Genomic DNA, 27,181 nt, shown 5'->3' with positions numbered 1-27,181 from the left:
TTTTCCTTGAGAGTCCACATCCTAATCTATAAACTACAGCCCCAAATTCATCCTGCACTAGCTCAAGATAGCAGCATCCCACATTCAAAACATTTGCTTTTCCTCTTTGAAGCCGTGAATACATTACCCAAAGAATGCGGATGCTTGTTAGGGGAAAAGAGAGCCTCCAAATCATAAAGCCCTTTATGCTGGTTACCTAAGCACAAAAGGTAATCACCATTGAGAAGCGGATTTGTTTTTGTTTTTGTTTTTTTTTTTTTAAATTTTTAATGTTTATTTTTGACAGAGAGACAGAAATAGAGCATGAGTGGGGGAGGGGCAGAGAGAGAGGGAGACACAGAATCTGAAGCAGGCTCCAGGCTCTGACCTGTCAGCACAGAGCCCGACGCGGGACTTGAACTCATGAACCGTGAGATCATGACCTGAGCCAAAGCCGGATGTTCAACCGACTGAGCCACCCAGGCTTCCCTGTTTTTGTTTTTCCAATGTAGAAGGTCCTATACTTATGATGGTTCATCCTGTGAACAAAACTCTGCCTGGGACCAATCATGGAGCTGGGGGTTGTGTGTCTCCTTAGATGCGTCCTTGCTATTGCTACTTGCTACTGCTTACTCAGCTTGAACCTTTTTCCTGCGTTTGCATGAGTGCCTCTGAGATACTTGATGAATATAAAAGGACCTTATATTTGAGCACAAGAGCAGTGAGTGTTAAAAGTTCTAGTAAGAAGAGGTTTATGTTTAAGATGAACTTCTTGAAAGCAGGTATCATTTTTTAAGTTGCAACCGGTAAGGAATGAGGAATGTTACATTTACCTACATGTGAGGTAAATGTGAGGATGAATTGAGCTGCAGAATATATAGTTCTGAAGGATAACACTACTTCTGACATAAATTTAAGTGCCCTGGCCTGCCTATGACAATTATCAGCAAGATGGGGGAGGGGAGGGAGATGATAAAATGTGAAAACTTGAGGGAATGCCTACTGGGCTAATGTGCATTCAAAACAGGCTGGGCACATGTGAGGACCTCCCAGTTACCTGGGAGGCTGAAGCTTTTGCCTCCACTGTGGCTGAAGCTTTTGTTGGACAGGGAGAAAGTCCTCCATGTAAATGGTGAGGTAGCAAGTGTAGGGAGATACCCCAGCTGCTGAGAAATTCCTGGGGAAGAGGTGACAGTGTAATTCATCATCCAAACCAGGTCGCTTCTGAGAGTGAAGGTGGCATGATGAGTAATTACACTAGGATAAGTAAAAACTGGGCAAACCCAAACATACGGTGAACCTTGCCAATTTATTTCCTCTGGGGAGACAGGAGAGGAGGGATCATTGAAATTCTTATGGGCCACTACAGGTATTCCTAGAGCAAACTTCTGCTTTGTTTTGGAAAAAATAAAGACACCCAATAGTATGTACTTCAGTAAGGAATAAAATATGCTGGGTTTTGAAGCTTCCGAAGACCAATTTATGCTACAATTTTATGGAAAGCAGCGGGGGACTGCAAGCTTCATGAAAACAGACTTAGAAACAGCCTCTGGAACCTAATCTTGGCACATCAGATCTGTTCAGGGCAGTGAGCAGAAATGCGTTCCGGTCATAACAGGCTGCCCAAATATGAACAAACTTATTTTTTTCACTATTTTAAAGGGAAAGAGAGTTAACATAGTTACATCTTGGGATGACTGCCAGAGAGAGTGCAGAGAAATCGGTCCTTTCATATAATATTATCGACTTCATAAACTGATAAAATCCTTCGGAAAGCAGGGAATGAGACAACCCCATCTCTGGAGAGTGAGCCTAAAGAAACAGACCCAAACAGAGGTCAGGTGGTAATGTCCGCTGAGCATCTGGTAGGGCCAGGAACTGTTGCAAGTGCTTTGCTGTATTACCTCGTTCAATCCGCACATCCCTATCCTCTCAGGTAGATAGTATTCTATACCCCATTTAGCATCAGGGCAACAAGGATGGAGATGAAATGACCCAGTAAGTAAGTGAATATGCTACATACATACAACTGTTCACTGAGACACCATTTATAATACCGAAACACTGGAAGCAGCCCAAAAGTCCAACAGCAGGGGAATGGATAAATTACAGTGGTACACCCACACCCTACCACAGAAGCGTATGGCCATTAAAGAATTACAGTAGTCACACACAGTGAGATGGAAAATGATCACATAATAAGCAAGAAACTAAGACACAAAAGTACAAGAAAACTTTGTAAAAAACAAACAGGGAAAACAGGACAAAAAGATTACAGAAAAATATTATTTTTGCTCTAATAAGTACACATTTATTGTGGTATGTGTGTGCTTTGCACTGTTACTTTGTTTAGTCCTGGCAAAGCCTTCTAAAGAAGGTACTAAGTATTCCCAATTTTATAGATGAAGAGATTGAGGTGCAAAGGTCCAGCCACCTCTCAGTATCAGGGGAGTGATATTTTAGGGGACTAGTGTTAACACTACTTTGCAATTTTCCTCCATTTCCCTCACTTCTATAATGTTGGCACATTACTTCTAGCATATTTATTTATTTATTTAAAAAAATTTATATTTTATTTATTTTTGAGAGCAAGAAAGACAGAGCACGAGCAGGGGAGGGGCAGAGAGAGAGAGGGAGACACAGAATCCGAAGCAGGCTCCAGGCTGTGAGCTGTCAGCACAGAGCGGTACGCGGGGCTCAAACTCACAGACCGCAAGATCGTGAGCTGAGCCAAAGTCGGATGCTTAACCGACTGAGCCACCCAGGCGCCCCTCTAGCATTTTTAAACAGATGCATGGGATGCTGACGTGCTAACTTGGCAAATGTGAATGGGGAGGAGCTGGGTTAACTTTCCTTTGTGTAAATCCTTATGCTTTTATTTAGAGCCTATAAATGGATTCTATTGATCTTTGAAGGGATAGGACATCATCCAACTCTGAATCCAACCTGGCTGGCTCTGAAGTGAAACATCAGTTTGCATCATTGCTGAGTTCTACACATTTGTGTCATTTCTTCTCTTTCTGTGCATTCCACGAAGTGTTCTTGTATGTTAGACAGTAACTTTCTGAAAGAGTGGCTGTATTTTACTAAAATGTAAAAGCCGACTAATGCAAATCCTCGCCAAAAGAACAATGGCATGTCGTGATTAAAGGAAAGACCTGGAAAATACTAGGGACTCTCTGAGAGCAAGGACTGGGGCTTCTCCACCCCTGCATCTCCAGCTCCTTGTGCGCTGCCTGGCACAGGGAAGGCACCATCAGTAAATGTCTGCTGAACTGAATTTGTCCAGCTGCCGTGCAGCACAACTAGGTCAGCCACAGGGAAGAGCAAGCGAATGGGCTTATGACCTGCTTCTTCAGAACAACATGAATAAAATCGTGGGCACAGCATGACCCAGCATTTTGATCATAAGAATCAAGTTTTCTTACCTCCAGAGATGTTTGCAACAAAACACAGGGACTGAGAAAAACTGACTGCTTTTATTTTATACCTCGACTGATAAGTTTAAATCTTGACCACTCCAGCCAGAGAACCGCCAGTCTAGTAACAATGGGTAACCAAAAGGATAATTTCTCTTCAACTTTGAAATGAAACAAACCCAGAAACTTGTGAAGCATCTGCAGTCAGCCTGCTTTGTGATTCTAGCATGCCTCCAGTGGTCAGGGGCCTTATTACCAAGGTAGGGATGTAAGGGGCTACAGCATACAGTGGTAAGGCCCTGGCTCTCAAGTCTGGCAGGGTCTCAGGGGGACTGGAGATTAACCTTTCCGAGTCGGTTTCTTCTCTGTAAAATGGCTATAACAATCATACTGACCTCACAAGGTTATTTTTATTTTTTTATTTGAGAGAGAGAGAGAGAACGCGCAAGCATGTGCAGTGGTGGGGAGAGAGAAAGAGAATCCCAAGCAGGACCCATGCTTAGCACAGAGCCTGACACAGGGCTTGATCTCACAACCCTGGGATCGTGACCTGAGCTGAAATCAAGAGGTGGACACTCACTGGGTGTCAGTGTCAAATGAGCCACCCAGGTGCCACACAGAGTCCTTTTTAGATTTAAGTGAGTTAAGGCAGTAGAGAATGCTTCATAAATAGGAAAGTAGACAGTAATGTTGCTGTGATAATGTATTTGGGACGGGGAAAGGATAGAGGGCAGAGGAGGCCCTGAGTCCTTGAAGATAATAACTGGCTAACTTTTCTCTTAAACTAACTGCAACACTGCCGCTATTTCAGTTCAATAAATATTTGGGTGGCTAGTAAGTACCAGAAGCTGTGCCAGACATCAGAGGTATAAAGATATACGCCCTGCTTGAGGCAGCAAGTGCTGTGAAAAGAGATCATTTCAGTGAGGGTTACGGAAGTGGAATTTCTTATGTGGTAGTGTTTAAGAAAAGGAGCCCAAATTGGATGTTGATATGGCAAAATAATATTCTTTTTTTTAACAGCGTTTTTTGAGATGTAATTCACATACCATACAATTCACACATGTAAAATATACAATTCAATTTTTTAAGTATTTTTAGAATATATTAGAGGGTTATATAACATTGAATTTTAGAACATTTTGGCCTCCCTAAAAGAAACCCTGTACCCATTAGCAGCCATTCTCTGTCTCCCTCCACCCTTCCAACCCCAGCCCTAGATAAAGACGAATCTACTTTCTGTATGTGTAGATTTGCCCATTCTGCCCATTTTATGTAAATAGAATTGTACAATAAATGGTCTTTTATGACTTAGTGTTATGTTTTCAAAGTTTGTCATGTTGTACCATGTATTAATACTCATTCCTGTTCATGGCTAAATCATGGTCCATTGGATAGATATACCCCATTTTTTTATCCATTCCTCAGCTGAGGGACATTTGGGTTGTTTCTACTTTTGGGCTATTTTTTTTTTTTTTTTTTGAATAATGCTGCTATGAACATTTGTGTACAAGTTTTCGTGTGGATATGTGTTCTCATTTCTCTTAGGTAGATACTTAAGAGTAGAATTGCTGGGCCATATGGTAACTCTATGTTTAATATTTTCAGGAACGGCCAAACTGTTTTTCCAAAGCAGCTTCACCATTTTATAATCCCACCAACAATGCATGCAAGTTTCAACTTCTCCACATCTTCATCCACACTTGTTCTTGTCTTTTTGATTATAGCCATTGTATGAAGCACTGTTTCTGTGGCGTTAACTGGCATTTCTCTAATGACTAATGATGCCAAGCATCTTTTCATGTGCTTGCTTGCTATTTGTATACTTTCTTTGAAAACATGTCTATTCAAATTCTTTGCCCATTTTTATACTGGGTTACTTGTTTTTTTATTGCATTCCAAGAATTCTTTATACTAGTTCCTTATCAGATACATGATTTGTAAATCTCTTCTCCCATTTATCTATTTTTCCCATTTATCTATTTTGTTGTTGTTGTTTGTGCTTTTGGTATCTATCTAGGAAACCACTACCTAACCCAAAGTCACTCTAAGAGCTTTATAGATTTAGCTCTTATATCCATGATCCATTTTGAGTTAATTTTCTACATAGTATGAGTTAGGAGTCCAACTTCATTCTTTTGCATGTGTACAAAATAATACCTATTTTAAGATGACTAAGACAGCATGTCTAGGAGGCGGTCTAACACACCATTCAAATTGCAACTCCCAAAATATCTCCATGGTGGCAGAAAAGGCACCATATCCCACTAACTCATAATGTGGAAGAGAATGAGATAAGAATAAACAGCTGATGCACTTGGTGATACAAATTTGAATCACCTTTCTTTTCATACTTGAGTGAACACAAAATGGCTGAGTGTAGAAAGAGACACGGAGGAATCGGGTTTACGATATTGGTTCAGGAAGGCACCAGTATCACAGCCATTTATCTGTTCATTCACCTAGTATGTGTCAGGTACCATTATAAGCATGGGGTAGAGTGAGCCAAAAAAGACAAACATTTCTGCCCTTTACATTCTAGTAGTGGAACAGAGACCAAAGACAAACCAACAAGTGAATAAAATAACGAGTGTATCAGACAACAGGAAGTGCTGTGGAAAAAACACAAGCATAAAAAGATGACAAGGTGGGTGTGGGGGTGGGGGAGGAAGGGAGGTGGGGAGCCACATCCAGGGCCCTGAGGCCTGGGGGAAGACTGTCCCACGTATGAACCAGGAATCACACCCGCCACCACAGATTCTTTGTAGAAGAGCAAAGGTTCTAGAGCCAGACCACTTTTGTTTAAATCCAAGCTTACAAGCTACTTAGCTTCTCTGGGCTTCACTACCTCAAATGTAAGATGGAAGCAATAATAGTAGCTAGTTTATAAGATTCAGGGATTAAATGAGTTAATACATGTAAAACACTTAGAACAGTATCTGACACACAGTAAGTAATCCAAAAACATTAGCTATTATTGACAATTAATATCCCTTCTGGAGTACTGCTTTCTCAGAAATTACCAAGTGACTAAGCACAGAGTTCCAACTGAGGCTTCAGCAAAAGCTCAAGCTTGGCAAGCAGAGAGAAATATGCTTCCAAATTACTGAAATAGTCAATCTCCAATATGCAAGTTATCCAGTGACACTGCTTGCAAGGTTTCAGATGGTGTGACTTTCATAGAATAAAACTTAATAACTCTCACTCCAGAGAAAGTTTCTTCACTGGCTCTTACCAGGGTCCAGAAATGAGGATGTTTACTCACACTTTACAGGGCTGGCACCCATTACTAATTTTTTTTTCCTCCAAGAATCACTCAACTGGCAACTTCCTTGCTTTGTCTTATTCCTAGAAGTAGCTGAGCCTGAATTCAGACAACCTGGCATTGAAAGAAACCCATTCTCTCTTTTACACAAGAGTGCTTAAAGGTGTTTTTTACTTCTCAAGGACAGGAAAGGGCCAAATAATCCACTTGATGTAAGTGAACTCTAACGCCTCCTAATTTTGACAAGCACTACTTGGCAACATGTAACAAGTTTTGTAATTCTTATAACTAACAATATAATTCCATTTTGGAGAACATATCCAAGGAAGTTCATGGCCCTCTCTGCCCCCTTCCCCTACAAAGTAATTTCTCCAAAGTGATTCACAGCAGTGTCATTAATAAAATGATAAATGGAGCCAAACTGAGTGTCCATCTACCACTGAACGAGCAAATAATGGTGTCTCAACTTAAGAAAAACTTAACGCGGCCAGCAATGATACACGATAACAGTAATGAATAATAACAGTAATCATTTTCTGAGAACCAACTATCAATGAGGTATGATGTTGGGACTTTTATATATATTATCTCATTGAAAACCTTATTATAGAACAGTTCTTTTTGTTTTACAAAAAGAAAATGGGCTCGGAGAGGTTCAAGCACTTCTACAAAGCTAGTCTTCAAAGTCAGGGCTGACTGCCATCTTTCTCTTTCTTTTGTCTACAACCTCAAGTGGCTATGTTAGTATCTATAAACACCACGTATCTAAGATAACAATGGCTGAGCATTTTCTGTGTGCCAACCATTGTGTTAAGTACATTTACATGTATGATTTAATTTAATCCATATAAAACCCTTCTTTAGAAATGAAGAAACTGAGTCACAAGGTGCTAAGAAACTTGCCTAAAAACAAAAAAATTAAGAGTGCAGCTGAGATTCGAACCCAGGCCTCTGACTCTAGAGTCTCAGCTCTTAAACGCTTCACTAATTCTGTTTTGGTGAAGTAATACAATGTTTAAAAAAAAAAAAGCAAGGTACAAAATAAGATACTTGATTTAAGAAGTTAAGGACTTGACACGAATTTGAATTTGTACGTTTCTCTGAGGTGCTGCTCTAGTTCGAGCCCTCATCACCATTCACGCCCTGTCTATCCACCCAACAGAGATGTGCAGGGTGCCCACTATGTACCATGGCATTGTCCCAGAGGCTGGGGATGCACAGCCGGCCAAATGCGAACACAGTCCTAACTATCTTGCTGTCTGCTTGCACGGCTCTCATGGTGGGAGGGGGCCCTCCACATGGGTCCTCATCTGTGGTGCTCAGTTCAGATGTCATCCCCCATCTCCCCCAGAGGCCTTCCCTGGTTACACTAATGTAACATGTACACATTCGCCTCCCTCCCCTGTTCTAGTGCTGCCATGTGTTTGCTGACTGACTTTTCAACCAGAATCAAAGCCCCACAGTGGCAGGGACAATGCCTGCCTTAATTACTTCCTTCATTCCCAGAGCTTAAAGAGTGCTTGGCATAGGAGACTCTCATCATTATTTGTTGAGTAAGACTTTTTCCTGTTTTAGTCTCTCTGCCTCCTGCACAGTGCTGGCAAAATGATCTTTCCACAGCAATGAATCTCCCACCGTCTTGCAATGCCTGAAACCTGTGGCTCCTGCTTGTGTACAGGGTGTCAAATTCCACTTTCATTTACCTTTGTATTCAATGCCTTGCCTGGCCTGGCCAGGGCACAACCTCTTCTCCAAAATACCAGAGAGGCAGTGAAGTTAAATGGTGAAGAGTCTGGGCTAAAATTGTAGCTCCAGGGGAGCCTGGGTGGATCAGTCAGTTAAACATCTGACTCTTTTTTTTTAACGTTTAGTTATTTTTGAGAGACGGAGAGAGAGAGACAGAGCACAAGCAGGGGAGGGGCAGAGAGAGAGAGGGAGACACAGAATCCAAAGCAGGCTCCAGGCTCTGAGCTGTCAGCACAGAGCTGGACATGGGGCTTGAACTCAGGAACTGTGAAATTATGACCTGAATTGAAGACAGATGCCTAACTGACTGAGCCACCCAGGTGCCCCTACTAAGCATCTAACTCTTGATTTCAGATCAGGTCATGATCTCAGGGTTTGTGAGTTCAAGCCCCATGTTGGGTTCTGCACTGACAGTGTGGAGCCTGCTTGGGATTCTCTCTCTCTCTCTCTCTCTCTCTCTCTCTCTCTCTCTCTCTGTCTGTCTCTCTCTCTCTGCCCCTCCCTCACTCTCTCTTTCTCTCAAGATAAATAAACATTTAAAAAATAAATAAATAGGGGCGCCTGGGTGGCTCAGTCGGTTAAGCATCTGACTTCAGCTCAGGTCACGATCTCGCGGTCCATGAGTTCAAGCCCCGCGTCAGGCTCTGGGCTGATGGCTCAGAGCCTAGAGCCTGCTTCCGGTTCTGTGTCTCCCTCTCTCTCTGCCCCTCCCCCATTCATGCTCTGTCTCTCTCTCTGTCTCAAAAATAAAAAAAGGTTAAATAAATAAATAAATAAATAAATAAATAAATAAATAACATTCTAGCTCCACTACCTACTAACCTACCAGACAAATGACCTTAGACAGATTTGGCCCTCAGTTTTCTAATCTTAAAATTGGGCAATAAATCAGCACACAGTCAAAGGAACGGGTTATTGTGAAGGTTAAACTAGTTATTCAATCAAAAATATTGAGCGTCGTTCCTGGCACATAATAATGACTACTGTTTTCTCCTACTATGAACCACGGACTTCAGTTACATCTATCTATTCCTTCTTCCCTAAACAAGCTGTGTTCTTTCACACTCCCTGCTTTTTTTACACGTGTTGTTTTTAAGCCTATCACTGACTCACTATGACTGCATGTTTATTAATGTGAAGTTCCTTAGAGCAGAAATTATAGCTTTAATTCTTCATGAGGTATGGGACGCTGATTCATTTGATAAATGTTAAACCAGGATCATTATGTAAAATTAGTCATTTTAATAGTTTGTACTTACATGAGAAAGGTCAAGGTGACCCTTTAAAGCTCATTTGGTTTTCCTTTTCTGTTTACTTAAATGCTGACTTCTAAGAATAAGTGAAGGATTAGAAAGCTTTCGCCTTCCCAATTTTCAGGCTCTCATCTTCCACCTACTCCTTTCTCACCATCATTTACAACAAAGCCATCAAGACCGACCCCCAAGGCAAAGTGATCCTTAAATACTATATAAAATTGTAAGGGGTTATTATTACTGCTAGTAATACAGACAGCTCTTGTCTGTGCTAGTAACCACGGGCAGAAACTTGCCCAATAATATGGAGAGATGCTGTTTCCTGTCTCCCCATCCCCACCCCCTTCCAGGGAGAAATGCTGACCTACGCAGGTTAGGAACAACATATTGTCTCTCACATGGAAACGGTGCAAAATAAATGTCAAAGCTGTAAATAAAAATGAGATTGGTGGATAATTTAAAGTTTGAAATATTCCGGGGGCTTGGGAGATTTAGGTGATTTGCAGAAAGGTTAGAATCCAATCAGTTCAAGGATACTAGGTTCTCAGAAGTCTAGGAAAGGCAAGAGGAAAAGCTTGCCTTTCAACACATGGCCTGAGGCAGGTCTCATATCTGTGAAAGGTATCTACCTGCAGGGCCTAGATCCTTCCCTATCCTCACTATTCCACTTTAATTCCATTATATTATAGAGTACGTAACCATTAATTGTGCTGTGTCCTGGCCTAGGAACAACCATCATATAATGTTGTCCTAATGGAAAAGTATGTTCCCAGTTCTAACCACTGGCTAAAAGAATGCTCTTTGCAGAGTGTCTCACATATAAGCTAGGGACCGCACCAAGCTGGATTCGGTTCCCTCTGGAGAACATGTGCCAAATGTTGTGTCCTACATTTTGCAGTAAAAAGAAGCCAACCTCCGTGAGATGAGTAATGTGGGATCCTTGGTCAAATTCTCAGATCCAAATCTGGGTTAAGCAATAAATAATATAATGATAAGAGAGCAAGAGGAGACCAGATAAGAAATGGGAAAAAGTGGAAGCTGAGAAAGTTGGAGCCAGGCACACCAAGGTGAGGACCTGCCTCATAGGAAGCGCACTCTCTTTCACTCTCTCTCTCTCTGCCCTTCTCCTGGGAGCCCAGGGCAAGCTCCATGCCACTATTAGATATGAGCTCAGACATCACTACCTTAGAGGGTCCTCCCTGACTATCCACCGTTACGGTGGCCCTCATCTTGAGTTATTTTCTTCTCTTCATTGCGCTTACCACTCTCTGAAATGACCTTACTGCTTCTTTACTGTCTGGCTCTACCTAAGAGAACATGAACTCCTTGGGGCGCCTGGGTGGCGCAGTCGGTTAAGCGTCCGACTTCAGCCAGGTCACGATCTCGCGGTCCGGGAGTTCGAGCCCCGCGTCAGGCTCTGGGCTGATGGCTCAGAGCCTGGAGCCTGTTTCCGATTCTGTGTCTCCCTCTCTCTCTGCCCCTCCCCCGTTCATGCTCTGTCTCTCTCTGTCCCAAAAATAAATAAACGTTGAAAAAAAAATTAAAAAAAAAAAGAACATGAACTCCTTGAGGAGTCTCACTCACGTCATGCTCACCAGTATATACCCAGGACCTGGAGCAGTGTGTGCCACATGGAAGGCACACTGGAAATGTCTGTTGAACAAACAGGCTTGTTGTGTGAGGTTTCAATGATGGAATAAATGATCGACTTTTCTATATAACTAACCTCCCCTCGACCCACCTACCTACTCATCTATCTACTTACCCACCTACCTATCTGTGTCTGGTATAGCACTGCTATACTGCTGTATAATAATTATTATAAAAGAAGCAAAAACAGAGAATGATACTGTTAAGAGTCAGCAAGTACTCACTGAACACCCAGTACCTGTTTCACAGTACAGGAGAAGAGAAGGGTATAAACCACAGCCCTTCCAGGAGACAAAGCAAAAGTCAGCTGAAGACTGATTGCAGCTTGAATGCTAACTTAAAGTCTGCTCATAGGTGCAGGCAGTTATGTCATTTGATAAACTTCTTTAGTCAATGCTCAGAATGTATAGGAACTCCTAGAATCCAGCCAACACTCTGCTGATGTTGATCATGGGGAGAAAATGGAAGAGCGGCAGTGATGTGGGCAAAGCAGAAATTGGCTCTGCACCTCTCCCACCAAGTTAGCCCTTCAAAAAAGGCTCTGGGTCTATCTTTCTTCACAGGGGAGCATGGGGGCCCCTTTTGCCCACATGTGGCGTGCAGGCCCATTCATCCTGGTACTTAGCCGCACCAGCCTTTGCTCCTCCACTTTCTGCCGAAAGGCAGGGCTGCTGCCACGTGGAGCTGGAAGCGACCAAGACGGAGGTTTTGTCACTTCCTTTCTCCCCAGTATTGCAACTGCAGCTGTAGTCCTGCAAGCTGCCTTTCGGGGAAAAAAAAAGACTGAAGAACAGGCCTTAGTGGTCTCTTTCAGCATTAGATTTCCATGAAATCTTATCTGTACAGGGATTCAGAAAATGAGTAAACTGCTTTTGCAGCGTTTTGAGCATAGTTCCTTGACTCACACTTAAAAGCTGGGAAAGAAGACATTTATTTAAGACAGTGGTTTTCAAACTATTTTAAAAGTTGCAGACTACTCTTTTGTAAATGAAGTTTTACATAGATCCTTACTACAATAAACAGGAAGGGGGACTCCCCTCAGGTTGTGGCCAGGTCAGGGGCTAGGGGCCAGGGGCTTTATTTTCTCAGCTTTCCCCTTCCCCTCTGAAGGGGGCCCTTGACATATCTGAGGAACACAACTGGTTTAAGGAGAAAGGGAAAGGAAGTTAAGATTGATAAAGAAAGTAATGAATGGGGAAGAAGGGAAAGCTTTTCCTTTATGTGCAAGGAGAGGTGGAGCTGGAAAGTCACCACTTTGTAACCATCATAGTAAAGACTGGTTCAAGCAAGAATCATCACTGAATGCTTAATCTAGGAAGGAAAGTTTGACGGGAAGCAGAATATATTCATGATCTTCAAATGTCTCCCCATGGATTGCTTAGAAGAGAGAAAACTCTGCTTGTCAGGGCACAAACATCACTGGTCTGAGACTTCAAAATGTGAATATCATGAAAGACAAAAAAAGGCTAAGGAAGTGTTTCAGATTAAAAGATAAAAGAGAGAGGACATCTTAATAAATGTGATCCTTGACTGGATCATGTACTTGAGGGGGAAAAAACACTAAAAAGGACATCACTGTGATCAGCAATAACATATGGACTATGGATCCTCAATTTGATAAAAGTACTGTATTGGTGATAAACTTCCTGAATTTGGTAACTGTACTGTGGTTACGTAAGAGAACATCCTTGTTCTTGGGAAACATATACTGAAGCATTTGGCCTGATGGGGACAGGATATGAATGAACTACTCTCAAATAGTTCAGGAAAAAAAAACATAATACAGTATTTGCAGATACAGAGAGAGCAGTGGTTTTCCGAGTGGGATCCATAGAGGTGCAATGGCATCATCCACTTTCCAGAAATACAAATTCTTAGGTTCCATCCCCCAGACCTACCAAAGCAGCTGTGTGTGGGTGGGCCCAGGAGTCTGTTTTTACAAGCCCTCCAGGGGATTCTGATGCACACTAGAGTCAGAAAACCACTAGTACAAAGAGAATGACAACACAAGTGTGGTGAAACATTAAAATTGGCAAATCTGGGGAAAGGGTATATGGGAGTTTTTTGTATCATTATTGAAACTCTTCTGTCAGTTTGAAATTGTTTCAAAATGAAAATGAACAGTAACAACAACAGCAAGATTACCCTGGGGTGATCTATATACAGATGTGGGAAGGAGAGACCTTGGAGGCAAATCATGGGGTTCCTGCAGGAACGTGCACGGGAAGTGATGGGATCCAGGACGAAGGGTGCCATGCCTCCTGTGTAGCGTGAGGAGTGGAATGTTGGTCTGCACAACAAATCTCCTTGCAGAAAACGTGAGCACCAGATCTACTAACCTGAATAAGACAGTCCAGCAATCTCTATAAAGAGGTCCTCTTCAGAAAAGCTTTCGGGTAGCATGAGGAAAGCCGTGGTCACAGCACTCTTCAGATTTTTATCAAGGGCTGACCTAAGAGCAACATTCTCATTCATTGCTATGATTTTCACCTGCAAAAAAACAGAACATTCAGAAGAAAAATTGCAGTAGAGTATTGCTCAAGCTACGGGTTTACACATGCACTGGAGCTGTCCCAAACCCTTAGCCCAAAAGATCTTAGAAGATTAGGCCAGCCAACACAAAATAATTGCTATTCTAATAAGCAATCCCAGAGGCTTGCATTTGATGCTAAACCAAAGATATCAGATACAAGAAAGAAAAGAAAGAAAAATTTCTCTCAAATGAATAAACTCTCCATGGGTTTTGAAAAAGAAGTCAGTATAAAAGGAATGCATGTCCTTCGGGAAATTTTATATTTTACAATTTTATAGTCTCAGTCTTCTTTACTTAATTTCATGGTAGAGAAAGGCGTTTAACTCCTTTATTTAGAACTCACCTTTGTTCTTATCCATATATAACCTAAGCACTTCATGCTTTATTTTGAACTTCACTAAGGAAAAAGGAAAGAAAATTAGCGACAGTAGAAGCAGATGGCTTTGGGGATAGGTATGGGTTCAGGTCTAGGGATTTACTAGCTGTGTGAATTTGGGCAAATTATTTAACTTCTCTGAACTTAAGTCCTCATCTACAACATGAGGATAAATACGCAGCAAAGAATTGTTTCAAAGATAGAATGAAATGATAAATGCAAACTATCTCATGTACTAGTGAGTGACTTGGTCAATAAAAAGGATTTTTCTTCTGAATACACCCACCAGAAGCTGCTCTCTTTGACTTCCACCAAGTCCATTAAACTACACATTGGTCCAGTCTGTTCTGAGATTCTCTGTTTTGAAGACTGCACTGTAAAGTCAAGAAAATGTGTTCAACAAGGCTATGATGGCAGGGGGCTGGGGATGGGATCTAGGACAGGGATGCCCAGGTTTGGGGTACTCACAGGTGTGAAAACATTAAAAAGTATGGGAACTGATGATATTGGTTGGCCAGCTTTTTAAAAATAAATAAAAAAATAAATGAAAAAGGAATATGGGGGGGGGGGGGAGAGAAAGAAAATGTGTTCAAGACCCAGCTCCACCTCTTACTAGCTCTGTGACTATGGCCATAATCCCTTATCAATAAAATGGGGTTAATAACAGAACCAAATTGATAAGGTTGTTGGTTAGATCATGAGATACTGCATATGGACCCGTAGCTTCCTTCTGGGTCTTTCTTGCGGCGTGACTCAAGAGCTTCTCTGGGCGAGGGGTTGTCACCTTTAATAAGCACCAGAATCTCTTGGGAGAGCTTGTGAAAATGCATATTATTAGGTCCACCCCCAGAGTTTCTGATTCAGTGGGCCTGGGTCAGGCCTGAAAATGTACGTTTCTAACAAGTCCCTAGTAATGTTAATGCTGCTGGTCCAGGAACCACATTTTGAGAACCACTGCTTTCAAGTACATACTTAGAAGCAGAAATGCCAAGTTGCTCTTCGGAGTGGCTGTGCCAATTTACACTCCCAGCATGATCCATAAACCATCAGGCTGCTTCGGACTGATTTTCTAAACAAGGAAGGGGTCTAGAAGTCCCTAATAAAGACTCTCACACCAGCAAAATGGATTCGTTTTCCGTACACAATGTGGCGCTGTCACCAAATCTTCTCCCATTCTAGAGAATAGGGCTTAAGTTGCCTTTTATTTGTCAAAGGAAGATGATTTCTGAGAAAAATTAAGATGGCACATAAAAGACATACACTATGAGAAACTCTGAAGTTTTATTGGACGGCAAGGATAAAGGAGGGATGTCTGTCTCAAAATAGAGTTTCTTTTTTTAATTGTAAAAAACAGCATTATGAAACATAACTATTTTATAAACTTAAGAACCTCACTTCTATCTTTCACCTTTTGTCCCTACTTTTTTTTCTAAGGGCATATTTATAACATCCAAACGTCTCAAATGGTAGGTAAGCCACTTTATTCACTACTACCAACTCCTCCCTTGTAATTACAGCACTTAATAGCCCTTAATTAAGCCTTTCAGCACTTGGGTGAGTTTAGCATTATTGCAATCATCTGCAGAAAGTAAAATGAAGGTGCAGTCCAGTAGCCTGACTTGCCCAAGGTTGCATAATGAGTCCATGGCAAAAATCAGGGTAACACCCTTATACTTGGTAAATCCTGCTCTAAATATTTTGAATTATTCTCATGCATTTAGTTAGGGATCTGTTCTGGCTAACTTTTTTTTTTTTTTTTTTTTTGGTGCTGGTTAATTTATCTTGAAAAGATGATTAAAAGCTATGTTAGGGTGCTATAATAACACCTATATTTATTCCTTGAATACCTTTCATGAACTTTGTATTCCATATAGAATCATGGATCTAGAAGGGGAACCTCCTTATCTTACTAATGGGGAGACTGAGGCCCGGAGGGTTAAAAGACTCCCCCTTGAGAAGCACCCCAAGAGAGGACGTAGGTCCCTGATTTATCCAGAGCTCTTTCTACAACCCTGTGACACAGGTTTACTTCCAAAACCCTATTTGTCATCCTCATTCATCAGGTCCTGCTCAATAATTCTTCATCCTCTCTCTTTTTGGTGGCTTTTACAGAAAATAAAAACAGAGGTTATTCTGAGATCTAACCAATCACAGATGCAAAGAGTAACTTTGGGGAAAACATTCCTATTCAAAGCAATACACTTGTTCTCTAAGAAAGCTGTTCTACTTAGGTTGTAGAAAAGCAGTCTGTTTGCTATTTAAGGTTAAGAGAGTAAAAATAAAAGCATCCTTACTCAAAGGAAAAATGTCAATTCAGAAGACTCTGCTACTGTGCTGATTTGGCTCTCCAGTGTAAGGTGACCTAGGAACTTGTCTCAGCAGCACTGTTATTTGTGGTTCAGAGTGAAAAGCCAGCGAACTCTTGGGACGCTGCCAGAGAGGCCTGGGAAAAAAAGAAAGTCCTCAGATTTGTGAATAGCTGTTTGTATCTTACTGGGAATGCCCCGACCTGAACCACACAGATAGCATTAGCACTACTGCCAAGGAGAAAAATCTTTACTGGGAAGAGGAAGGGGCAATGCTTGAAGGGACTTTCAAAAGCCCAACTCGGAGAGATTTGTGAGTACCTTTCAAAACAGAAAAAAAAGAGAGTCACATGTGGTTTCCTCTATAATACGGTCACAGGGAGACAGTCCTTGAATTGCAAAAAGTGAAGTTACAGTTCACAAGGAACACAGCCCTACCTAGTGTTCAAACACTCAACCAAATGACACTTCTCACAGAAGTTTCCCATTCCAAATGACCAGAAAGACTAATTTTTCTAAATGGTTACTGCTTGAGGACTAAGAAGAAACACTGAACATTCGAGCTAGTTGAAACCTTATTATATGCCTGTTGGACTGCGGGCTTTTCCAGGGTCAGCAATGTGGTGTTATTATTTTTTTTATTCCTTTAGTAACCACAGAGAAAAAACTTAGTTGTCTGAATAAGTATATTAATGGCTCAAATTTTGCATTTCAAAGGCTAGGGACGCAAACATTTGCTCACAACTGGGCAGAGCCCAAACCAGTAAGTCAGGTTTTCCAACTCTCTTTCAGGGATCTTTAATACCACTGGGAATTTTCTATCTGCAAAAAGCAAATCAATAAATTTACAATATGGTAATAATTGCAAAACTGTGAATATACTAAAAACCACTGAATTGAACACTTTAAGTGGATGAACTGTATGATATATGAATTATATGTCAATAATTTGTTATAAAAAAGCTATATTACTAGCAAAATATTGACATTGTATGTCAATGTGAATGTCTTAAAAATTCAAGCCAAATTATCTAAACATAGATATACAAAAACCCAAACTTAGGTTAAATAAATTAGGGGAATGACTTAATTTTACTTTAGAGTTCTTTTGACCTAAAAAAGGATTGGCCACAAGATTCTGTTAAATACTTTAAATTTCATATTTCATACAAATATGACTTAAAATGACTCGGAAACTTAAAGCTGCCCTAGAAATAAAAATAGTTCATCTCCTCAATTACAAGGTAAGTTAATGGTAAAGTATAATAGAACTTTAATTTACACTCAATTTTTTCCAGAAACGTCCATCTTTTTATATTTTATATTTATTTCTTTTATATATATATTTTTAGAGAGAGAACGCACACAAGTGGGGGAGAGGGACAGAGGGAGAGGGAGGGAGAGAGGGGGGGGAGAGGGGGAGAGAGAGAGGGGGAGAGAGAGAGAGGGGGGGAGAGGGGGAGAGGAGGAGAGAGAGAGAGAGAGGGAGAGAGAGAGAGAGGGAGAGAGAGGGAGGGAGGGGGAGAGAGAGAGAGAGAGAGAGAGAGAGAGAGAGAGAGAGAATCTTAAGCAGGCTCCACGCTCAACATAGAACTTGTTGGGCTCAGTCCCACAACTCTGGGATCATGACCTGAGGAGAAATCAAGAGCCATTCACTCAACTGACTCAGCCACCCAGGCGCTCCTATATTTCTTTTTATTATTATTATTAATAAAATTTATTTTTTATAGCAGTTTTAGAGTTATAGCAAAACTGACTGGAAAGTACAGTGAATTCCCACATACCCTCTGTATATTCCTTTTAAAGACATGAACTGAGAAATTCTATTTGCAATATGGAAGACAATTTTAGAGCTTTAGACAATATCATTTAACATAAATACTTCTTTGAAAATACATAAAAGCAAAGAATTCGCACTCGTATTCTCACAATTCTAAGATCTTCAATTATTTTTTTTTTGTCCACAATGCTATCAACCCTCTTTTTAGCAGATTTGTTCAAGTTTCATTACTATTTGCTGCCACCTAGTGGCAAAAATCATTGGTTTAAAGATAGTTATCGCCGAATTCTCTGGTTAGCAGTGATTTCTAGGTGATAGGGAAGCTGCTAATGGGTGAAAGTTAATTTGCCCATTTATAATTTTTGATTTTATTTTTTACCATGTGTTATTTTCAAGTGATTCTTAAGATAGCCTAGTTTTCTTGAGTTAGAAACTTAATAAGCCTGAAGAATAGTCATCATTCTTGATAACATTTTCTTTTTCAAGTTAGATGAGAAATGCAATTTTTATCAAGATGGGTGTAGCAGCTACTACTTGTCTTGAGTTGCTGGTTTTATTTTACCAGGATATGTGACATTTAGATGAAATCTGAGGTCATTTCAGGGCTTAAATTCTGAGATTTCATGGTGTTTCATTTTCTAAAGCTTATTTAAAAAAAAATGGAAATATTGTAAGCACAAATCATAGTACAGAGCATAATACAACATTTTCACATTCAGTATCTCACTTTATCTCAAAATAACTGAGATAGGCAAGGACAAAGAGAAAGTAAAGATCATTTCCTGAATATCTACTAAGTGCCAGACATTTTCTTTTTTTTTTTTTTTACACAAATGTTTATTTATTTTTGAAAGAGAGAGAGATAGAGTGCAAGTGGAGGAGGGGCAGAGAGAAAGGGAGCCACAGAATCCAAAGCAGGCTCCAGGCTCTGAGCTGTCAGCACAGAGCCTGAAGTGGGGCTCAAACTCACGAACTGCAAGACCATGACCTGAGCCGAAGTTGGACACAACCAACTGAGCCACCCAGGCGCCCAGTGCCAGGCATTTTAGATTTAGGCATTTCTCAAATCCCTTTTAAGGTTGGTGTCTGTCAGCCTCATACACAGATGAGGATGTGCCAAGGCTCAGGGAAATTAAGTCATTGGTGCAGGGTCACATAGCTGGGGAGTGTCAGAGCTGGGATCCAAGCCCTAGATCTGAGTCTAAAATACCCATGTTCTTTCCAGCATTTCCGTTCTGCTTCTACTCGTCACTGCCTTCGTGAGGCAGGCAGGACAAGCACTGTATTTATCCTAGATAAATTACCTGAGGTTCAAAAAGATCAAACAAGTTTCCCAAGTTCACATAAACAGCTAATAAGTGGCATGAATGAATAAGACCCAAGGCTTCTAATTCCACTTGCATTACTCTTCCATCAGGCTACACATTTTGTAAATTAAAAAAGAAAAAATGGAAAGAAAATTAACATACACAAATTTTCAATTACATCTATTTGTTCAATTATTTTACTGATTATCCCGCTTTACTAGATTGTCTTTATTAATTATGCAGCTTAGAAATGAGAAATTCATCCACATAAGTATGAAGTTATTTCAGTAAGCCTATTGCTTCTGGACTTAAATGTTTTTAGTGAAGTGCACAAGTTTAAAGGGAAGAGCTTGACAAATTTTCATATATAGACTTACCCATGTAACTATTGCCCTGATCAAGTGGTTCTGGATGTTCTAATGAGCTGCACTATTAAATTCTAAGCCCAGAAGCAAGGCAAGAGAATTGTGACTGCCCATGTATATCAAGAGAGATTTTTATGGCACAACCAAGTGAGCTAAGGTTGTATAAATCTTTAATTTTTGCCGTAAATGACAAAAAAGGGAGCAGCATAGTCCCTCTTATGGGAAACATTTGAGAACAATCCATGTACCCTGTTGTGGGGCCTGAGACTCTCTAACAGCACAAAAACCGTTCCTTGCTGTGACATTAGCAACTGTGACTATGTCACACAGTTCTTAAACCATGAAAAGACTCCTTCATGGAAAATAGGCTATATATCAGCAAAAAAGAAGAAATGTAATATGTAAATACACGTCAAAAGTCCAAGTCCTTTCCACTTTTTTCTTATGCCCAGGGGGAAGCCTTCCCCCCATAGCCTCCTCTAGTAGAATCCCAAATGAGGGAAGGACTTATCGCAGGATCTCACCACTGGCCTGAGGAGAGTAAGAAAGTGGATCAGAATCTACTCCCCTCTGAATGACTACCTGGTTTATTCCTTTATTCAACAAATGGTTGCTGAACGCTTACTGTGTGCCAGGCATTGTCCCAGGCACTGATGGGATACGTCAGTGGACAAAAACTGCCCTGTGGCACTTACATTCCGAAATGGTGATCTGGGTCATGCTGATAGAGGCTCCATTGAGGCACTGAGCACCTCTTCTGCCATCCAAAGGTACTGCCATCTATAGGTACTGACTCTGAGGCTGATCCATTCAGACAACTGGACTATCTTTAGAGAGCAGGCAGGGGTAGTGTGGGTAATATTTGGATATTGTTTGGCACTGAATTTTATAAGGACTTAAAGGAATCTGAAATGCATTTTTGTTTCTTGGAGTTCCATCTTAATGCAATCACAAAGACGAAAGCAGGGTTAGGTTCAGAGAGGAGAGACATCCTTAACTGTGGCAGCCAATAAAACACTTGCTCACCGGTTTCTGGAGTCGTCCAGCAATGTATAAATTATTCCAGTTGAGGAGATCTTCAATCAAAATACTAGTGCTAATGACCCCATATTTGATAAGCTGGAAAAGAAGAGAAATGGGCATCAAGGAGGGCAAAATACCATACTATCACTTTTGCAAATGCAAAACCTAAGGTAATAAATTTCTGAGCAGAGTAGCACCTAGATTTCCAAAGCCATTTAAAATCTACCTTGTGAAAACACAAAGTCTGTCACAAAGGATTAGTTTCCAAGACTGATCTGTCCCCTCAGTGATGTGAGGTGAAGTGACCACTATCTTTACTCAGGCTCTTGTGATGTTAAAGGCACAACGGCTCTTAGGTGCTGTCCAGTACCTATTGGTCCTCCCTGGATTGGAAATAAAAACTGAGTCTGTACCACAGACAGTGTGAGAAGCCAAGATATAGTTCATGGTTCTCATCTGAGAAATAAGAAACCTAATAAATGGCATAACCATGGTAGCAGTGTAAAAACTAGGTCCCTGAATTTCAGTCTGGGCTTCCAACATTCATTTCATCACAGAATACAAGACATTTTCTTTAGAAGTTTTCACCAAATTCCTTTACATGGTGAACTTCCCTTTTGCTACTGAGTATTTCAAACACTTTTGTAATTACAAAGCCACATCTCCAAAAATTAAACCTCTTTATCAGAGCTAAACACATGGAATTATGGCCAAGCTCATTTCAAAAGCAATTTGTACAAACCCTAAATGTAGTTGTTCCAGGTTACAAAATCCCATTTGCTTCAATGAGTAACTTCAGACTCACTTTGCTAAACTTCAGTATCCAAACAGCCTTCTCAGGCTATGAATATCTAAAAAGTAGCTAAAGAATTTCAATTAAAAAGTACAGTCTCTTTGGCATATAATTATGCCCCAACATTTGGTTACTGGAGCTTGTAATATTGTTTGAAACCACTAATTAGAGATAGGCTCAGCATAATACTAATTATGGAGAAAGAACAAAGCTATGCGTTTGGCATGACTGAAGCAGACGTGAAAAGCTGTACCGAGCAACAATCTCCCCTCTGATCTGGCTGCAATACTGCAGAAAAAGCCCTTCTTGCTGCAGGCATGTAACAGCTGGGAGGTAATGGAAACACCACTGACCTGAAAGTCACTAACTGTCACTAACGAGTCACATGACCTTATGAAAGCCACGTTCACTCTCTGAACCTTCATCTTTTCAAAATGCAGGCGGAGCAGGATTAGACCTCAACCGGAAAAGTATACATCTAGCCCAGAGGCTATGCAGACATCACCAATCATAGTGCCCATTCCCACCAAGATCAGACAGGTCTTCAAAATCCTTCTCAGGTCAATACTCCAACCTCCTGCCCTTCAAAGTGTGATCCATTGACCAGCAGAATCAGCATCACTTGGGAGCTTGTCAAAAAATGCAGAATCTCAGGCTCCATTCCAGACCAAGTGAGTCATAATCTGCACTTCAAGGAGATCCTCAGGGATGATTTATGGGCACATCAAAGCAGGATTGATCTAAGCAATCAGCAGCATGAAGCAGAACTGGCATAGCTGGTGGAACCTGTATGTCAACAGTAGCCCAGCTAATCTCTGGGAGGGATGTGACATAGTCCCCCATTGGTCCTCTCAGGCTGCGGTCCTGCCCAGGTCTTGGGAGCTCTCTTAGAGACTGGCCCCCTTCATGTGAAAGACCCTTTGGCAGGGTTCCTGCTGTCAGACAACACTCTGCTGGGATCTGTGCATCTTATCTGCATCCTCAAATTCCACCCACTTGCTGGCACCAGGAGGTTCCTATCATGTGGCACCACATTCTCCCAATTACCCTCTTCACTTCCAACTTCCTCCTGGGAGTATCTGTCCCTCCATATAGATAAGACTAATCTTCACACTCATCCTTAATGGGCCTGCCTATTACTCCCACTGACCAAACTAGCGGTTCTCAAAGTGTTTCCCAGACCAGCAGCATCAGCATCATTTGGAAGTTTGTTTGAAATGCAAATCCTCATTATTAAGACAGTAATCTTAAAAGTTCTTATCATAAGAAAAAAAAATGTGTGGTGATGAATGTTAGCTAAATTTATTGTGGTAATCATCCTGCAATACACACACATATCAAATTATTACATTGTACACCTAAAACTAACACAATGCTATATAACTATATCTCAATGGAAAAAATACAGGGACACCTGGGTGGCTCAGTCGGTTAAGCCTCCGACTTTGGCTCAGGTCATGATCTTGCGGTTCATGAGTTGGAGCCCCGCACTGGGCTCTGTACTGACGGCTCAGAGCCTGGAGCCTGCTTCAGATTCTCTGTCTCTCTCTCTCTCTGCCCCTCCCCTACTCCCTCTCTCAAAAATAAACATTAAAAATTTTTTTTAAAAAGGAAAAGAAGAAAAGAAAAATACAAATTCTCAAACCTTACCCCAGACCTACTGAATCAGAAACTGTGGAGATGGGGAACTGCAATCTGTGTGTCCAAGAGGCACCCTAGTGGGTCTGATGCTCATTAAAATTTGAGAACCACTGGCCAAAGGCAAAACTTAAAGACAGTTACTCTCAACCACCTTTACCCAGCAGGAATGCAAACAGTTCCTAATTGCAAGAACATATATATTCAGCTGGTATTCTAATATTTAATTTAATAACCACCCAAGTTACAACAAAGGTCCGAAGTCACTTACCCTACCATCACACATGATCAATGGATTATAGTAGACTCCAGCGCCATAGTTATTCTGTACAGTGGTGATAATCTTAGGCCCCAAAACTTTTAGGAAAGAGTAATGATTCCAATTTTTTTTCAGGTTCTTTGAATGCCATGCAACAGGGTCATCTACTGTGAAAACAAAGTCCAGCATGGCATTCTGGGAATGAAGAAAAGAGAACGATTTTAGTTTTGATTCCTAGAAAGGCACCTAAATAGAGCGGAAAGCTCCAACATTCTACGCCATTATGAGTAATAAAATAGAAGGCCTGAAGCTGTCAGCAAAAATGTAAGCAAGTCTCTGGTACCAGTTTGAGCTTGTTTTCATCAATACACATAGTAACAGCAGTACTGTCCTGCCCAACATGTACTCTTCCAAATACTTTGAATTATATGCACCATAATTCATTCTATCTTCAAAATAATCCTGCAAGATAGGTACTGTTATCATCCTAATTTTAGAGAAAAAGAAACCAAGGCACAGAGTAAGTTCCATGCCTGTGGACACAAAGCCAGTGAGTGGCAGACACAGTCTGGTTACAAATTCTTTGTGATGAACCTTATGCCACCTGGCCTTTCATCTAAATGTGTCCCACTCTTCTTCCGGATCAAACAACACAGTATGACAAAGCTCTGTAAAATATTATAGAAAGGGAAATAAGTTATTTTAATTCTTAGCCATTCACCAACCACTCACTGAGCACCTACAAGGAGCTCTGATAGATCCTGGGGTAGAGATTAAAAAAAGTCTACTGGGGAGAAGAGACGAATTATCACTAAATGACCTTGACAGAGGAATGCAAAATGTACTAATTTCACTTAGAGTGGGGTCAGAACAGGAAGCAGAAATCTTGCTATAAAATCATATTCTTCAAGACTCTGATAAATCTGCGTCCTGAAGAATGTGCAAGAATTAAGCAGGCTTGGTGGAAATATTAGAAGGATTGGGAAGGGAAGGGAGTCCTGTTAAAGGAAAGCATTCTTGTAGATATGAGAGCTGGCCATGTTCCTGATGCTGCATTGAGTTTGATGTGGCTGGAATAGAACACAAGCAGGGGGTGGTGATGAGACCAGAGATGGAGGCTGGTTGCCAGGCTAAAAAAATTTCCTACAGAAGAGCTCCCTGGAGGGTAGACTAAAGGCCGGGAAACCACACAGGCGGTTAATTGCAAAATTCCCAGTGAGAAATGAAAAAGATACTAAGTAAGGCACTGAGGGTAGGGACTGATCTGAAACTTCCTGTTGGAATCTATAAGACTTGTTATCTTGTAGGGAATGAGGGTGAGGGAAAGGGAAGAAAGGGCCTGTTCTTGGAGGAAATTCCAGATCTACTCAAAGGAAAATCTTCATGCAAAAATGAAGAAGTGGCTATTGAATCAGGAGGCTAAGGCCTGCTCTAAGTTTTTCAAAATGTAATCCACAAACCACTGGTGAAACTGAAGATTTGGGGTGGACATGTTTTTTAAAAATGTATAATTATGTTAATACAGGTTAGAAAAAATAACTAGCCTATAATAACCTATAGAATTTCCTACAATCTATAATTTTTCACATATTGCCAATTTAAAGCAAAGTATCACTTAAAAACAGTATAGTTGGGAAAAAGGAAACCCAAGCAACAGCATAGATGGCTCCACCAGGAAGTGAACAAACTTTAACCTAAGGACGGATTAGAGCCAGGTGTCCAAATCCAAGAGGGGCCCTATCACAATCTGCACACTTCTCTTTCCTTAGTTTATTAAAGAAGACAGTGAATTGTTAGGCTGTGCATGAACTGCCGCAAGTAAAAATCCAGTTCACCAGACAACATCTCTATTTAGACTCCGTTTCCTTTTATGTTAATTCAGCAAAAGCTCTAAAGCCTTAGCGGAGAGAGTCATTAACAGCCCCATTTAAATGAAAATATTTGCCTGCCACTTCTCTGCAAGGTCTTGAATCTTGTCTCCACCTTGAAAGCAAACTTTTTTCCATTTTATTTACGGGGGGGGGGGGGGGGGGAATGCAACACAAGGAACACCGTACCCTCACTCCTGTTGCACTCAGCCAACTTTAAAGAGTAACAACTCCTAGTCCTAAATAGACTCTTGTTAAATGTTCTGAGCATTGGTAAATATACTGGTCACTCACTAACTTTTGCTGATAACTTCCCTGAGTCTGCCCTGGCCCTTCAGCTTCCTGAAGTCAAGAGGCTCATGTTGTATTTTTTCCCACAGCGATACATGTGACTCTCAAATTTGGCTGCGTTATCAGAATCAGCAGGGTATTTTTTAAAATATCTGAAGCCCAGGTCTGAGCCTACACCAAGTAAATCAGAATCTCCGCAAGTGGAACCCAGGCATCAGCATTTTAAAGTTTCTCGGAAAACTCCAATGTTCTGCCAAGGCTGAGTACGCTGAACCAGCACCAGGCAAATATTTCCTTCCTTCCATCTTGCCTCTGCATCAGCTTTCCCCTCCCCATAACTGCATCTTCTGTTCCAGACCGGAGATAAGTGGGCTCCTACTTATCCTCCAAAATTCAGCTCATGATGTCATTATACCAGGAACACTTTCCCACAGTTTGCACTTTGCTAGCTGATATGTGGAGTGCTCGTAGTAGAGGCAGCTCTAGGGCTCTGGAGGGATCCAAGGCAAAAGGCACCTCGTGAGATGAGGCCGATTCCCGACGTGGGGCCTGCCCCGGAGCCAGGCTCACCTTCTGGTCTGAACTGGGCCCCACCTGGCGGTACACCCCGGAGCCGTAGGCGAAAGCCAGGCTCAGCTCCTCGGGGAAGTGAGACAGGATCTTGCGGAAGGCCACCCCCGAGCTCTGCAGCGCCTGAAGCGCCATGGGGTCGGGGCTCAGAGACACGGCCCTTGGAGGGGCAGAGCAGGGCGGAGGGCGGCGGGGGGGGGGGGGGGGGGGCAGATACCGGGGCAGGCAGTTAAGGGTGGGGAGTTGGAAGCAGCAGAAGACTGCAGCCGGGGGTGGGAAGTGGAGGGACAGGCGAGGGCTCGGGGCTACAGGCCAGCCCCAGCCCAGGACCGAGAAGAGCCGGGGGGTGGTCCAGGTGGTCGGCGGTCTGGCCGGCCGACCTGCCAAACCCGACCACGCCTCTCGGCAGCACACGCGCTTCAAAGGCGCAAGAGGTGACGCTCTTCCGCGGGTGGGGACGCGAGGGCTCCGCGGAGACCCCTGGTGGTCGGAGGAGCGCGCTGCAGGCTAGCCGCCTAGGCAAGTGACTTGGAAAGACGGGTGCGGGAGAGTGTCAGCTACTTGAACTGCTTTTGAGCCTTAAGAATACGTGTTCGTTCTCATCTAAAACACATTTCAATAAATGGCTATAAAATCATGCATGTGTATTGAAGAATATTTTTAATGAGGTGAAATTCACACAACTAACGTAAAAGTGTACACTTTATGTGCAATTCAGTGGCAGTACATCACAATGTTGTATTACCATCGTCTCTACCCA

General features: G+C 41.7%; 1 protein-coding gene across 8 annotated transcripts in view; it reads right to left on the bottom strand.

Moving 5' to 3' along the window:
• TAMM41 (TAM41 mitochondrial translocator assembly and maintenance homolog) overlaps positions 1–26,844 on the bottom strand; it is a 49,171-nt gene extending 22,327 nt beyond the window's left edge. For 2 of the 8 annotated variants that reach the window (XR_003415071.2, XM_027042660.2), the window contains exons 1-4: positions 26,368–26,843; positions 23,705–23,887; positions 21,006–21,098; positions 13,652–13,802 (exon numbers count right to left, since the gene is read on the bottom strand). Coding sequence is in view for 7 of the 8 variants with exons in the window: in XM_027042660.2 (XP_026898461.1) it covers positions 13,652–13,802; positions 21,006–21,098; positions 23,705–23,887; positions 26,368–26,556 (616 nt within the window). In the remaining variant the exon portion in view is untranslated. Of the gene's footprint in view, positions 1–13,651; positions 13,803–14,188; positions 14,256–14,507; positions 14,596–16,515; positions 16,665–21,005; positions 21,099–23,704; positions 23,888–26,367 lie in introns of those variants that run through there. The other 6 variants (XM_053218938.1, XM_027042662.2, XM_053218939.1 and 3 more) reach the window with 5 other exon arrangements.
• Between the last annotated feature and the right edge of the window lie 337 nt (positions 26,845–27,181).

Source organism: Acinonyx jubatus, chromosome A2 (genome assembly GCF_027475565.1).
Source record: "Acinonyx jubatus isolate Ajub_Pintada_27869175 chromosome A2, VMU_Ajub_asm_v1.0, whole genome shotgun sequence".
Taxonomy (NCBI): Eukaryota; Metazoa; Chordata; class Mammalia; order Carnivora; family Felidae; genus Acinonyx; species Acinonyx jubatus.
Note: the sequence above shows the minus strand (reverse complement) of the source record. Positions and strands in the feature narration are given on the sequence as shown.